This window comes from Malus sylvestris, chromosome 5 (assembly GCF_916048215.2).
Source record: "Malus sylvestris chromosome 5, drMalSylv7.2, whole genome shotgun sequence".
NCBI classification, from domain to species: Eukaryota; Viridiplantae; Streptophyta; class Magnoliopsida; order Rosales; family Rosaceae; genus Malus; species Malus sylvestris.
The window spans coordinates 24905060-24921616 of record NC_062264.1 but is presented as its reverse complement, the minus strand read 5'-3'; the positions used below and the strand labels follow the sequence as shown (position 1 = coordinate 24921616).

At 36.8% G+C, this 16557-nt stretch overlaps 1 protein-coding gene across 1 annotated transcript; it reads right to left on the bottom strand.

Moving 5' to 3' along the window:
- Window positions 1–14323: 14323 nt before the first annotated feature.
- LOC126624460 (expansin-like A2) lies at window positions 14324–16090 on the bottom strand. Its single transcript, XM_050293519.1, has 4 exons — window positions 15899–16090; window positions 15659–15768; window positions 15269–15447; window positions 14324–14958 (listed from the first exon to the last, which is right to left on the bottom strand). The coding sequence occupies exons 1-4, from the start codon at window positions 16011–16013 to the stop codon at window positions 14580–14582; spliced, it is 783 nt and encodes a 260-aa protein (XP_050149476.1). The 5' UTR covers window positions 16014–16090; the 3' UTR covers window positions 14324–14579.
- Between the last annotated feature and the right edge of the window lie 467 nt (window positions 16091–16557).

Genomic DNA, 16557 nt, shown 5'->3' with positions numbered 1-16557 from the left:
GAGCTATCAATTGAAGGCGCTTTATGAAAGCTTCTGCCGGGCCATTTTGGGTGTGAACATGGGGTACAAGATGTTCCACTTCAATCCCTACTGACATGCAATAATTGTCAAAAGTCTATGACGTAAACTCTTTAGCGTTATCTAGTCGAATTGACTTGATCGGATAATCAGGGTGTTAAGCTCTTAGCTTAATAATTTGTGCTAGGAGTTTTGCAAATGAAAAATTGCTTGTGGACAAAAGGTAAACATATGACCATCGTGTCGATGCATCAACCAACACCATATAGTATCTAAATGGTCTGTATGTTGGTTGGATAGGTCCACAAATATCCCTTTGAATCATCTGAAGAAACTTAGGAAGGTTGTGAATAATCTTTGTAATCGAGGGTTGAGTATTTAACTTCCCCAAAGAACATGCTTTACATGGCGGGAATCCAACGTAGGAAGGTAAATGACACCCATGTGATGATTTGAGGATACGACGCATCATTTCATGTCTGGTATGTCCCATATGGTCATGCCAAAGTAGCAAAGTGCTCTAGAACTCAGGCACAGGGTCGGCCACATAGTGGGCTTCTATGCTGCAAATGGTTGTGATGTACAACCCCCTAAGGAGACATTCCAACTTCTCGTGAATACACTTCTGGCCATATTCGTACGAAGTGATATAAAGAAATTTAGATCCATTATCTTCAGTGGTTTCAATATGATATTGATTATCTCGAATATCTCTAAAACTCAGCAACGTTCTTCTGAAACGTGGAGAATAGAGAGCCTCTTTAATGGTTAAGACGATACCATTATATAATATGATACGGGCATTTCCGTATCCTTCAATCAGGTTGGATGATCCTGAGAGAGTTGTCAGAGGTGAGTTCTTAGGTACACAGTTAATACAATAATGTCGCTCACGCAATATGGTGTGCATGGTAGCCCTATCAGCCAGACAACTAACTTCCTCACTAGATATACCTATAAATAAATTGATTGAATTGGTCACATGCATAAATATAATTCCTTTCATTTAATTAATCAATTTGAGAAATAATATCCATAAAATAACAATTCATAATTCAAAACAAACCAAAACCAAACAAATTATTCCAAATACTTACAAAAATTGTTCAAAAATTAAACCATAAACCTAGAAATTATGAGGGTCCAGCCACTCCTAATGGGTTCAGCCACTCCTAGTGGGTTGAGCCACTCCTAGTGGGTTCATCCACTAGGGGTAAACACCCTAAAAATATGTCTAGAAGAATAAAATTTATTCGTACATAGGAGATAATGCCTCTTGAAAATCTGATATCTCCATGGATGTAATAGCATCTTCGGGATGTTCCACATAGGCAAAGTTAGACTCACGACCGGAATGATACTTAGCAATAGCCTCAGGGGTAGCTCTGCATACGAATGACCAATTATCCTTTGATCCATAACGGTAGCATATGTCCATTTCAATGGAGCCGATTAAACGGTAGCCTAAAGTTTGGGGCCTTAGGGGTAAGGGGTTGGTGCTTTTAGGTCAAATTTCCTCCAATGGTGGGCCTTGGCTCTGTTGACCTTAGGCTCGTGGCTTGCCGCCCATTGCCATGACCATGATGATTTTTGTGTCATTTGTGGCTGCTAGAATTGGTCACATGCAAAAATTTGATGAACTGGTTATGTTTTTCAGTGAGAAGTAAAACAGAGATCAAATCCAAAAATTTGATGAACTTATGTGCCCTATATTGTTGCTGCATGACAATATTGGTGGCATGGAAGGTCGAATAGGTTTTCTCCAGGAGATCTGATTCGATTAAGTCCACTTTATAGACCTTAAGTAGTGATCGGATTCTACAAACTTCAGAGTTGTATTCATTCACGGACTTAAAGTCTTGAAAGCGAAGATGTTGCCGGTCGTGTCTTGCTTCAGGCAAGTAGATGTCTTTCTGGTTATCAAAATGGTCCGCCAGACTAAGCGAGAGGGTGCGTGGGTCCTCCTCAGCAAGGTACTCAGTCTGCAGAGCATCATAGATGTGTCTTCAAATGAAGATCATTGCAGTAACTTTTTGATCTTCATAAACAAGTTTGTCATCAGTAGATGCCTCGATGGTGGCTCTAATACCCTTTGCAGTAAGATGGAGCTTCACATCTTGAACCCACTTCAAGTAGTTTCTTTCAAATACTTCTAAAGTGATGAAATCGATCTTGTTCAAGTTCGACATATCCCTAACACGGAGGGTACAACAAAAACGTGGTTAGTCATATGGTAATCCATAAACATACATTGTAGAACATTCAGGGTTCTATAGATGTATTGGTTTAATTTAAGCATGAAAGCTACAGGTTTCATGTGGTAAGTTTTGAATGACAACTTCGGGTTTCAAAAGCATTAAATATGAAACTACAGGTTCAATTTAGTTTTATGAACGATTATTTCATAAATGAAAGGTTCCTGCAAGAACACTGAATGCAATATGCTGATTTAAATGTAGTGGATTTGAGTTGCTTTGGAAACTCAAGTGTGAGAGCTTCGAGACTACGAAAAGATGTCAACAGTTCAAAGTATAAAAATAAATTATTGAATCGTTAATGTCCAAAAGTGATCTTCAGGTCAATAATTTTGGATTAATTATCAGATTAATGGACTGTAGGTCATTTTTAATTAATTCAATAGATCGTGACCAAACGGGGTCGATCGTGGAAGTAAAATAAAGATAAACGGATTAAATTAGCTTAGATTGGTGATAAACCAAGTGATAATTAAATTAAAATTAATTAGCGTAAACCAAAGTACCCCAAATAAATATTTGGGCATGATTTATAATGCGGGGATGCCAAGAATTGGCATCGGGTCGAAAAAATAACACGGGAGTGGACCTTGCAGTTCAGTAGCAGGCTGATTGGGTCACGAGAGGGCTGCAGGCCTTTGGGCCATATGGTCTGGGGAGTCTAGCAGCCAAGGCTGCTAGCATTGGGCAAAGAAATTGAACTTGGGTGCAGGCTTAGCAAAAAGCTAGTCATAGGTTGGTCCGGGAAGCCCATCTAAAACTAGGTTCGAGTCGGGGCAAGCTATGCCCAACAACAAAGGCTGCAGGGGCTAAAGACTAAGGCGAAGCCCAGTTAGCTATAGGCTACTGCGGGCAGACCAAATCATGGGGCGAAAGTAATTCCATCAGCACTGAGTTGTTGGAGTTGGGCTAAGGGCTCGCAGGACAATGGGCCAAGAAGGTTGCAGGCTTTCTTGGTTGGGCTAAGGGATTTCAAGCTTGTTAAGCTTATTAGGCCGAATGCCTGGGTTGTTTGGGTCAGCACAACAAAGCCCAAAGGCTGCTACTGTGTGGTTTGAAGGTGTCAAAACAACACTGTGCCATGATGTGCTCCATGTGGCTGAGCTTTAGGCCAGCAGTGGTTCGGCGTTGGTGCCAAGGTGGTGCGACGGTTGTGCCGCACAATTCCTAATATATATATATATATATATATATGTGTGTGTGTGTGTGTGTGTGTGTGTGTGTGTATTTTTTCCGACTTTTCTAGGGTTTAAAAATCCTAAATTGCTTCTAATTTATTTATATGCTTTGACTCACAAATTCCACATAGCAATATAAATGCCTAATGCATGAACCATATATAAATTTACAAATATATGAAACATATACAATATAAATCGGAAGGAAAATATAAACATATGGGGTTCATGCATCACACTCCTACAAAAGTCCCCATTAGTGTCGGTTTAAAAATCGACAAGAAACCTATATTCCTGTTGGATTTTAAGCAAAATACAATAGAAAATGGATGCAGTGGCAGATATAATAAGTGACATAATTGCTCGCGTCAGGAAATGAATTTTCCGACAAAAAATACTCTAAAATCGACAGAAATTGTGTCGGATATAACCGACAGATAATATATTAATAATCAATGAATAAGAGCATTTTTTTCAGCTAAAACCGATAGAAAATACTAAAACCGATAGGACTTCTGTCAGATTCAACTGACAGATAATTTATTAATAAAAATAAATATGAGTATTTCTATCGGATAAAACCTACAGAAAGTATATTATTAATAAAAAAAATATAAACCACTTTTTGCATCACAAGAACCCCTCGAAAAACCTTCACTCATCAATACTGGTGTACACACACATACAATCGTTCGAGATTAGTGCATAATTTGAATTTCCAATCTTCGAGTCAACGATTGATCGCACAAACAAAATTCGAGCAATGCAATTCCGAATTCATCTAGATATGCAGATTTGAATCAGAAAAGCATCGAAAAAGAAATGATCGAATTCAAAATGTGCGCGATTCAAACTGAAAAATCAAAAAGCAAAAGCAAAAAAGCAGAACTAACGAAGAAGAAGAAGAAACTTACAGTGAAACCGAACTGCCGGCCGGCTTGCAAGCACAGGGAGATCCTTAAACCAATGGCTATGGCGGTCTCTAGAGAGAGAAAGTCGTAGTCGCAGAGTTTAGAGAGAGAGTTAGTCTGTATCACAACAACCACCGTGCCCTGCAAAACACAAATACCCAAATCAGATACCTTACAACCGAAACCAAAAATTCCAACTTTACAAAAATTGCTCAACAAATTTGTAAGATTATTAGAACAAAACCCAAATGATTCATCTTAACAATTTGGAAGAAACATCACAAAATTGCTCTCGTTCACTGCTACAGTTAGATATGCAAGGTCTGAACATTTATAAATGAATATCGTAAACCACCTCCAAAATATATATTTGATAAGACCTGCAAACAAAACGAATAAATCCACATATTACATGCAAGGAAATTTCTAATGTGCAATAATATAATATCCGTATGTGATTATACACAAAAAGAAACTGACTCTAGTATGAACAAACACACACATTGGTACTACATGAACAACCAAAGATAGGAAATTGAAAGTATTTCTCCAATGTGGGACTTGGGTGACGGTCGACCTTCTTGTCATGCATTCTTTAGCAAAATTATGCAAGAATCTAACAAATAGAAAGCATGCATATATACGTATATGTGTGAACCTCAAGACCGCCAGATAGTATAAGCTTTTGAACTTGGGATGATGCAGAAACAAGATTATTGACAGTGTTATTGAAGATTGCAGAAGAAATTAGGGTTTCAGGTGCAAGAAGCTTCAAGAAATTAGGGTTTACGATATGCATATCTGCTACAGTTATGCTCTTGATTCATCTCGATGAGGAATTGACAAGGTCTCTCCTTTATGTTGCTGCCTTTCTTCCTGTTTCTGTATTTGGGCTCATACAGAAGCTTCCTTTGTATGCGGAAAGGAGTAGGGGAGAAGAGAAAGAGAAGGAAATGAGGAGAGGAGAAAAGGGGGAAGGAAGGGGAAAGGGAGAAGGCACCAGATGAAGGGGTTTTTTTAAATAAAAAACCGACAAAAACATTTTCATTACTGTTGCTTATAACCGACAGAAACAAAATGGCGGCAAAAAAATCCCCCCAAAATTTTGTTACGATTTTAAAAAATAAAATAATAATTGTTTGGTTTAATAAATAAATAAAAAATATGTATTTAAATTAAATACGTTTTAAAAAATTAAATAAATAATTGTTTGGTTTAATAGATAAATAACCCATGTAAAATATGCGATAAAGAAACAAAAAGATAATTGTACAATGAAAATGTCATCACACAAACTAAATATTGTCTAATCAATACTTGAAAACATAAATAAAAATTTAGCACAAATTACTTTTCCCACTTCAAAATTTAGGCAAATTTAACGGAGAACGAAGATATGCATTCTACAAAACTAGTTTCCATGATCTAACCGTCAAACTTGTTTATAGATACTACAAGATCGCATATGTAAAAAATCGTAAAAAACAAACATTCAGAGATTTAAGTAACGGAACAAAAGTTTTCGACGGTTATAAATGAAAAATCACAATTTAACGGTTATTTTAGCTCCAAGTTTAATGATTTTTTATAGCTACACACCTTGACTCTATAAGAATGCAATGAATAAATTTGATCTTCAATTTAAAATATTTACACTAGTGGATTCCACAAAATCTTATTTTATACTTAATGGAAGTATAACATTAACTCTTAAGTGTTTATTTAATGGAGTAATTAGGTTTTCATCCTTATTTTTACTACTCTATTGATTAAAACCTTATTACTTTTCAATTTTTGATCAAGGTCCTTTGTATTAATAATATCATTAATTATTTCAATAATAAAATATTTTTTATTTATAAATATATTCATTTAATATTAAAAATGTTACAATTAGTATATTTATATTTATGGCTAAATTTTTTATCATATATTTTTATTTTTAGTTTGTACCAATTTTTAATTTGCAACCCTTTTTTAATTTGTACCAATTTTCCTTTCAATTTTAATTTGTACCCATATATTAATTTCTTTTTGTGCCCATATTTTTTAAAGTTTTATTTGTATTGTACCCATATTTTTTTATTTATTTGTACCCATTTTGAAGAATGTATCCATGTTTTGATACAATAATTTTTTGGTTATTTTTTATGAATGTACCCATGTTTACACACACACAATAGTATATTTATATTTTAATATTTTTAATCCCACAAATTATGTTTTTTATTTAAAATCTCATTAATATAAACAACTATAAATTTTAATTTTTAATTTAAAAAATATAGTAACGTACATAGAAATAAATTATCAATTAATTTTAGGGACTTGGATCAAAAATTGAAAACCAACAAAGTTTCGGTCAAAGATTGTTCATAACTAGGGACCGCATCCAAAATCTCCCTTATTTAATCTACTGTTTTGACACGATACACATTCTACGAAACTTTTTTCAATGATCTAACCGTCAAACTTGTTGTACATACTCCGAGATCGCATACGTAAAAAATCACAAAAAATAAACATTCAGAGATTAGGTAACAGAATAAAAGTTTTTTACGGTTATAAACGAAAAATTACAATTTAACGGTTATTTTAGCTCCGATTTTGATGATTTTTTACAACTACACTCCTCGACCCTATAACAATTCATTGAACGAAATCGATCTTCAATTTAAAATATTTACACTAGTGGATATCATAAAATCTTATTTTATACTTAATAGAAGTATAATACTAACTCTAAGTGTTTGTTTAACCTACCGTTTTGACACTGTTTGTACCATACTTAGGGCATCCGTATTTAGATCTCGTATAAATACTCGAGGGACTCGAATGTAATCATGTAATAAATGGAAGGGCAAATATTTAATAAGTGAGGAGCCCTTATTCTATAAAATTGCCCCCTCACCCTCACAAACCTAAAGCTCATCCTTACATAAGAAAGCCTCACTCTCACATTACAAAGCTTTTTCTCCCTCACCATCCTCTCACAAACAGAGAAATACAATATCAGTGTGGACGTAGCCCAAACATTGGGGTGAACCATGATACATTTTGTGTTCTTTACTTCTTGCAGATTCACGGTCGGATTTACGTTGTTCCAAGACCCATCCGGTTTTGTGCATCAACATTTGGCACCGTCTGTGGGAATCGACACGAAAAGTTATGTCGGTTCTCTCTTAATTTTTCACCTCCACCGTGAATCTGCAGAAACCAAGAACCCAAAACTTTTCCAGAAAATTCAACTTTTCAATCTTTTCAATTAACGTCCTTTCATTTTGCCGGATCAGCTATTTATTCTATCTTAGTATTTTCCAATTTAATCCCACAATTCAAAAAACTTGGTTTGAAAATTTCTTCAATTGGGTTGTTGAACAATAATGGCATCTGTGACCATATCGCCGGTGTTTACATCCCCAAGAGATGACGCAATCAGCCTCTCCTCCGAGCTCAGCGGCAACACCAAGAAGGCTGTACTCCTCTGGGTTCACGAACCCTCAACCTACGACGCCACCATCATCCTCTAGGCACTGACAGCAGAAGGTGTCGTGGACCTCAGAATAGCCACCGAAGTCATCTGCTCAAGAACCCTATCTCAGATCCTCCACTTCAAGAATTCCATCTTAACTTTAGCTATGGCAGACTCGTTAGGGATAACGCTGATCGATCTGATCACAGTAGACCCATCCATAGTATCAGCCTCCGCCTCCATAACGACGTCGTCGTCGGCGTCGACTCAGCCGACTCAGTCCTCTGGTTATGCGTTTTCGCCACCAAAAAGCAACGGTTAATGATGATGATTAACTATGTCTGTAAACAGTGGTTCGACTGTGTGCTGCAGATTAGGGGCCGATTCACGATCGACAACCACTCGCCTTTCTCTTTCCCTTGTCTTAGGTATCACATAAATTTCAAACACTTGGGAAAGTCAAACAGAGTGGGTGCAGTGTCGTTTTGGCTTCTTGTGCCACATATCTCTGTTCCAGCTTAATCTGCATTGCATTCGTTTCAGATCGATCGAAAACCAGAGTTGCTGCTTCATCTTTCAACATTCATCGAGCTCACTGCTGCGAGTCAGAAGCTCTCGGTCCAAGCACTAGTGAGGGCACAAGATCTGGCTAGAATGACTGCTAATTTGCAACAAGCACCAACTTTGAGAGCAGAAATTGTAGCAGACGGAGATGATCAGCAAGCACAAGCCAAAACCCAGGAACCAGATTGCAGCAATGGCAAAAATGGTTACTGCATCAATAACATCACCGATGCTAGTGAGAACCCACAAATCTCTGGAGCTAACTCTCTTTAAGCGGCGGCGGCAGTAAACCGGAGAGTCCAGAATCGTCGGAGATATGGCTGCACAACACAATGAGCAGGAAAAATGAGCTTTTCAGGCCCAAAATTGAAGGTAAGGTGGGCATGTATGTGTGCGGAGTTAAGAGCTCACAGCAGCCTGGCGCCACGCGTTGGCCAACCGAGCTCTCTTTCTAACTCTCTCTCTCTCAATAGACTGGTACACTTCACTGCTGGAGAAGACGCGGGTTCCCGAACCGTTACTCCAGAAATACGCCTTGATCTCAATCTTCTCGAAGCTCCAATCCACTTTGAAGTATGTAGACTCCGCCTCCAAACCCAATGACGGCTTCCCCTGCCTCGACCTCATCGTAAAAAGAGCTCCACCTTCATGGGCGGGTAAGTTTTCCGAATTCAGAAAACTTCGTTCTCTAGGGGTGGCTCAGTGAAGGATGTGCAGTCATAAAATGAGCTTGATAACTTGGTCTGGGTCAGATGTACGAGTTGTCCAGTAAGCTGAGTCTCCACCTCCGAGTCAACATGGTGGGGTATGATTATTCAATTTACAAAGAGTCTCTGGTGGGATTTCTTTTCTTGTCATCGTCTACTGGGAATGATTCTTTTGATCATGGCTTTTAACCGACCACCAAATACTTCTATTATTATAGCTACTCCATGACCAAAATACTGACGATGACAGCTACCGGCCTTCGTGGCCCATCATCTCAAGATGGAAAAAACAAAAGCAAAGTAGGAAAAAACAGAGAAAAAGCAGAAAGCAAAAGGGAGGCTTTCCTCTGCGAGAGCATATGGGGACACTACAAAAGCAAGGAATAAACACCCACACTGCAAAAGCAAGGAATAAACACCCCACCAAAATGATGTGATTTACTTTTCTTATTTTTGAATGGTGTGATTTATTTTTCTTATCTTTTGGAGACATCTGTATAAACCTCATCAGAGAGTAATAATAAAAAATAAAAAAAATACGGCAAGCCCAAAATAATGGGCTGAAATGTTATGTGGAAGGCGAATGCCCATATGCCCAAAAGAGCCAGGCCCTCTATTATCACCAACCATGTCATCAAAAGTACGTCCAATACTCCAAAATTATTCAACACCCTACCGGTACTATCACCAACCAGGTGATCAAAAGTAAGCCCAGTACTCCAAAATTATTCGGCACTTTGCCGCTACTATCACCAACCAGGTGACCAAAAGTACGCCTAGTACTCTAAAATTATTCGGCACCCTGCCGCTACTATCACCAACCAGGTGATCAAAAGTACGTCCAGTACTCCAAAATTATTCGCCAACCTGCCTCTACAATCATCAACCAGGTGATCAAAAGTACGCCCAGCACTCCAAAATTATTTGGCAGCCTGCCGCTATTATCACCAACCAGGTGATCAAAAGTACGTCCAATACTACAAAATTATTCTACAGCCTGCCACTATTATCACCAACTAGGTGATCAAAAGTACGTCCAGTACTTCAAAATTATACATGAGCATTACTCATGTCAATCATACATAAACATTCATGAGCATCACTCATGTCAATCATAAATGAACATTCATGACCATCATTCATGTCAACATCTATGAGCCTCAATCATGTCAACATTCATGAGTATCACTCATGTCAATCATACATAAACATTCATAACCATCATTCATGTCAACATTCATGAGCATCACTCATGTCAACATCCATGAGCATCACTCATGTCAATCAACATAAACATTCATGAGCATCACTCATGTCAATCAGCTTCGAAAGCTTTATTTACAGAGTTCCAGCTTCAAAAGCTTCATTTACAAAAACTCTAGCTTCAAAGCTTCACTTGCAAAGCTTCAGTGCAGGGTATACAAATACAGCCTCCGAACAACCGCCACTTTGGCCCATACATGGATTGAATTTAAAATTTCCAGCCAACAACCTTTATTGACTGAAGACTTGGGGGACTACACTATGTACCATATATTAGGCTTTCATAAATGGGCCTCATGAAAAATACTTGGGGGACTTAACCCATTATTCATGTATTGAGGAGCGAACCCTTATTTTATAAAAGGGACTCCCTCACTTTCATTAGAGAGCACCCATTATTCATGTATTAAGGAGTGAGCCTTTATTCTATAAAAGAGAGTCTCTCACCATTATTAGAGAGCATCGCCGCCTACTAAGCAGCCGCCTCGCCGCGAGCATCAACTCTACCCCATCTTTTTTGTATTGAGAAGCGAGCCCTTATCCTATAAAATGGACTCCCTCACCATTATTAGAGAGCATCGCCTCCTGCTGAGCAACCGCCTCACCGCAATCATCCATTCTAGCCCATCATTTATGTATTGAGGAGCGAGCTTTTATTCTATAAAAGGGACTCCCTCACCATCATTAGAGAGTATCGCGGCCTGCTGAGTAACCGCCTCGCCGCGAGCACCAACTCTAGCCCATCTTTTTTGTATTGAGAAGCGAGCCCTTATTCTATAAAAGAGACTCTCCCACCTTCAAAACGCCACAAGCCGAGCCAACCAAGGTAATATAAGCCACAAGCAGAGCAGCCTTGCAACATGTGCTACTTCTAGTTGAGCATTATTTCAGATTGGGCACTGCCTCATAACGAGTATCAGTTCTAGACGAAATCTAGTTACTTCGGTCCACACATGGACTGAATTTCAAGTCTCCAGCCAAAAGACTCTCTTGACTGAAAACTTGGGGGACTACTGTTTGTACCATACTTAGGGCCTCCGTATTTAGATCTTGTATAAATAGTCAGGGGACTTGAATGTAATCATGCAATAAATGGAGGGGCAAATATGTAATAAGTAAGAAGCCCTTATTCTATAAAAGGGCATCCTCACCTTCACAAACCTAAAGCTCATCCTCACATAAGAGAGCCTCATTCTCACATTACAAAGCTCTCTCTCCCTTACCATCCTCTCACAAACAGAGAAATACAATATCAGTGTGGATGTAGCCCAAACATTGGGGTGAACCATGATACATTTTGTGTTCTTTACTTTCTTGCAGATTCACAGTCTGATTTACGTTGTTCCAAGACCTCTCCGGTTTTGTGCATCAATAGACACGATATGCATTATGCGAAACTTTTTTCAACGATCCGACCGTCAAACTTATTTGTACACACTCCGAGATTGCATACGCAAAAAATCGTAAAAAACAAACATTCAAAGATTACGTAACGGGACAAAAGTTTTCGACGGTTATAAATGAAAAATCACAATTTAACGGTTTATTTTAGCTTTGATTTTAATGATTTTTTACAACTACACTCCTCGACCCTATAAGAATGCAATGAATAAATGTGATCTTCAATTTAAAATGTTTACACTAGTGGATACCACAAAATCTTATTTTATACTTAATGAAAGTATAACATTAACTCTTAAGTGTTTATTTAATCTATTGTTTTGACGCGGTACACATTCTACGAAACTTTTTTTTCAATGATCTAACCGTCAAACTTGTTTGTACACACTCTAAGATCGCATACCTAAAAAATCACAACAAACAAACATTCAGAGATTAGGTAACAGAATAAAAGTTTTCGACGGTTATAAACGAAAAATCATAATTTAACGGTTATTTTAGCTCCGATTTTGATGATTTTTTACAGCTACACTCCTCGACCCTATAAGAATGCATGGAACGAATTTGATCTTCAATTTAAAATATTTACATTAGTGGATACCACTAAATCTTATTTTACCACTAAATCTTATTTTATACTTAATGGAAGTATAATATTAACTCTAAGTGTTTGTTTAATCTACCGTTTTGACGTGATATGCATTATCCGAAACTTTTTTCAACGATCCAACCGTTAAACTTATTTGTACACACTCTGAGATTGCATACGTAAAAAATCGTAAAAAACAAACATTCAGAGATTACGTAACGGGACAAAAGTTTTCGACGGTTATAAACGAAAAATCACAATTTAACAGTTTATTTTAGCTCCAATTTTAATGATTTTTTTACAGCTACACTCCTTGACCCTATAAGAATGCAATGAATAAATTTGATCTTCAATTTAAAATATTTATACTAGTGGATACCACAAAATCTTATTTTATACTTAATGAAAGTATAACATTAACTCTTAAGTGTTTATTTAATCTACCGTTTTGACACGGTACACATTCTACGAAACTTTTTTCAATGATCTAACCGTCAAACTTGTTTGTACACACTATGAGATCGCATACCTAAAAAATCACAACAAACAAACATTCAAATATTAGGTAACAGAATAAAAGTTTTCGACGGTTATAAACGAAAAATCACAATTTAACGGTTATTTTAGCTCCGATTTTGATGATTTTTTACAGCTACACTCCTCGACCCTATAAGAATGCATTGAACAAATTCGATCTTCAATTTCAAATATTTACACTAGTGGATAATTTTTTATACTTAATGGAAGTATAACATTAACTCTTAAGTGTTTGTTAAATCTATCAATTTGATAGGAAATGCATTCTACGAAACTAGTTTCAATGATCTAACTGCCAAATATGTTTGTATATACTCCGAGATAGCATGTGTAAAAATAAAAAATAAAACATTAAGAGATTAGGTAATGGGACTGTGAGTGAAAAAAAATATTTAAACCATTTCTTTATTTATTTTTAATAAATATAACATTTTAAAATATGAAGCAAAAGAATTGAAAAACTTACAAATTGAGGGGAAGAGAAGAGAAAGATTGAAGATGAAGAGAAAACGAGTAAAATGAAGATGAGGAAGAAAACGAAATCTGAAAGAACAACAAATTGAAAAATGTTTGGCGTAAAGTGAATTTTTGTCGGTTATAACCGACACAATACTAAAATAATAAACGCCAAAATACTAGAATACTAAAATAATCAATTTCTGTCAGTTATAACCGCCACCATTAACTTAAAAACCGCCACAAGTAACTTAAAAACCCCCAGAATCTGTCAAAAACATTTTTTTTAAAATTTAAAAATACTGTCGGTTATAACTTCTGGCAAAAGCTTGTTAATAATGTTTGTAGGCCTATTTAACTGAACTATTCTAGGGGAATAGAGAGGGGGAGGGCGACGACAATAAGAGAGAAGAGAGATTTAATTGTGAGGTGTGTATTGTATCACCCTATTGTATCTTTATTTATAGTAGTAGGATATGTTAAATCCTTACCCTTCTAGGATTACAACTTTAATAGGATATTAACTACTAAAGAGAATATTCAAGGATATCCTCATATACACTATGATTTACACAATCACATTCCTATTCTAAATATGATTGCAACAAGATTATATTTGTTTTTTGGTTTTATTTTTCAGTAATGATAACTTGGGAATATTATAAATTACATGGGTGTTCAAAGAAATATGTAAACTTAATTGTGGATGTCCAAAGAAATAGGGTGTTCAAAAATATAAATTGGTCACGAAGTACTACAGTCTATTGATGTTTCTCTTCATTTGTAAATGAGAGATCTTAGGTTTGATTCTCACTAAAGACGAATTTAAACCATATTATTGTTAGTCCATTGTGAAGCTTAACCCACTCCCCCACCCCTTTAATGTAGATTAGTGCAGATAATGTAGTTTATTAAGAGAATATTAAAAAAAAAAGATATAAATTGGTTGTAAAAAAAACAACCATTAGGAAATGCTACTACAAAAAATTTCAATATTTGGTCATGAACAAGGCACATAAGCCTTTCAAACATACGGCCCAACCATAAGCAACAATCAAAGAGTAATAACCATAAAAGGGTTCCCGCAAAGAGGCCCAATTATAAGCAACATGAAATTTACATCCCATAAGTTAATGGTTCTAGCAAAAAAAGGAGACAAAGAAATCTAATTTTTGGTGTCTACTGAACTATGTGTATTTAATGAACTAGTGACAAACATCCTTTAAGCTCATTTCCAGCTCCCATCATCACAGTGAGAGCAACCCTCTTGTGCAATGTCACTGATTTGAACCTTTGTGTCATATATCATCCCGGGTTTCCAGTTAACGGGAAGCACATTCGGTGCCCAAACTGTCTTCCCATCGTACCCAGCCGTCACCACAAACCGGAATTGTAGCGCCCCAGCTGGAACCCTACTCGTGTCCCAGATCGCACCGTGGTTTCGAGATAGGAAACTCCAATTTGAAGATCCAACCTGAGCAACATCTATGCCTACAATTTCTGTCTGACCACCTTGGTACAAAAGTTTGATTGCCAAGTAATGTGGCTTTTGGCTTGATTCTTCCACACGTAAGGATAAATTTTGGTTCTTGTACTCACATGGTACCCTGTTACAAGAGAGGAACAAACAAAAAATTCAGTAAATTAATTAAATAACTTTAATATTGGGTACTTTTTTACTGTTACTAGCATAAATGTGCCTGAATTTTTTGTCTGGAAGGCCCTATTATTTTAATTACTGATCCAAAAAATGGGGTCGGTGCGACAAAAACCTATATGATTTTCTGGACAGGCCAAATTGATCACTTTTCAAATCTAATTTTAGGTAGGAGTTTTGATCAACTAAGAAGGTTTCTAAATTCAGAAAAAAGATTAATTAAGTTTCTGATTAATTTTTTTTTTCTTGGATACGCTTACCTCTTATACTCCACATCCACAATGCCACGTCGCAAAATGTCTTGGCCCAAACCCTTTTGAGCCATGGCCGCAAAAGCTCTGCTGCTGAGAACAAAATCCGTTTGGCTGCCTTGGTTCAGATCAGTCAAAGTTACTATAGTCCCTTGTTTTGTACAAAGAGTTGTGTTCTTGCATCTTATCTGTCAACAAAATCCAAATCATTAAAATGCGCATAGAAATTCAGTTATCAAAATAGGAAAATTGGTAGAGACTCGAGTTTGGCAAGTTTGCTAGAACAGTGTGTGCGCCTCTTGAACTTCAGTTTGAAATTTTCATTTCGTAGGATAGAGTAGTTCAGACTATTGCCTGCCTTACGTAAAGTAAGAATGTTGAGTTAGGTTTATGTGTTACCTGAAAGCATGCACCACAACCAGCTCCACCTTTGAAAAGGGAAGGAACACCAGCTGCAAGGTGTCCGCCACTAAATCCCAACGCCAAGGAGCCATACCCACAAGCCCCAGCTGCATTAAATCCACAAAACAAAATTAACCCACTTCATAATTCACAAAACCATCAACTGGGTTTTAATCAAAATTAGAATTTAAATAAAGGGTAGAGATTAGAGAGATTAATGATTGATCATGATATTACATGAAAGTGCAGAGGATTTGGAGAAGAAGGCTGCCTTGGATTGCTTCACACAGCGATCACAAGCGGTTGCAGAGGAGATTAGGAAGAAGAAGAGGAAGCAAATAAACACAGACATTGTATTCTTTTTTAATCAGAATTCAGAAGGTTATGAGAAAAGGAAGAGAAAGTTATGAGGAAGGAGGAGAAAGCCATGGGATTTATAGAGAGCACAAAGCTTAGAAAGGTGAGTGCAGTGCAGGACACGACTGTGGAGGACAGGTCAACATGTGCTATAAAAAGATTTGGAGTTTTTTATTATTATTTTTATTTTAAGAGGGAAAGAGAGAGGCAAATGCTGAAATGCAGGACAAAGAGCAATTGCACCGACTCTTTTAGGTCTTTGTTTGTTGTGTGTAAACATGAGAATTGTGCTGCCTATGCAGTTATGTGTCATTTATGCAGGCTACATGGTGGAACCCTATAGTTTTGTGAGGGACTGCACTCTGAGGACATTTCTTATAATTTTTTCCACTCTTCACATTCTCATACTTTTTGAGAATTGGGAAGAAAAAGGGTATTTTGTATATACAACCAATAATTGTTTATTTTTAGCTATGCCTTTAAAACTCTATTATTTCTTAAAATTCAAAATTCGTACTTTGACTTGTGGACTCTCTCTT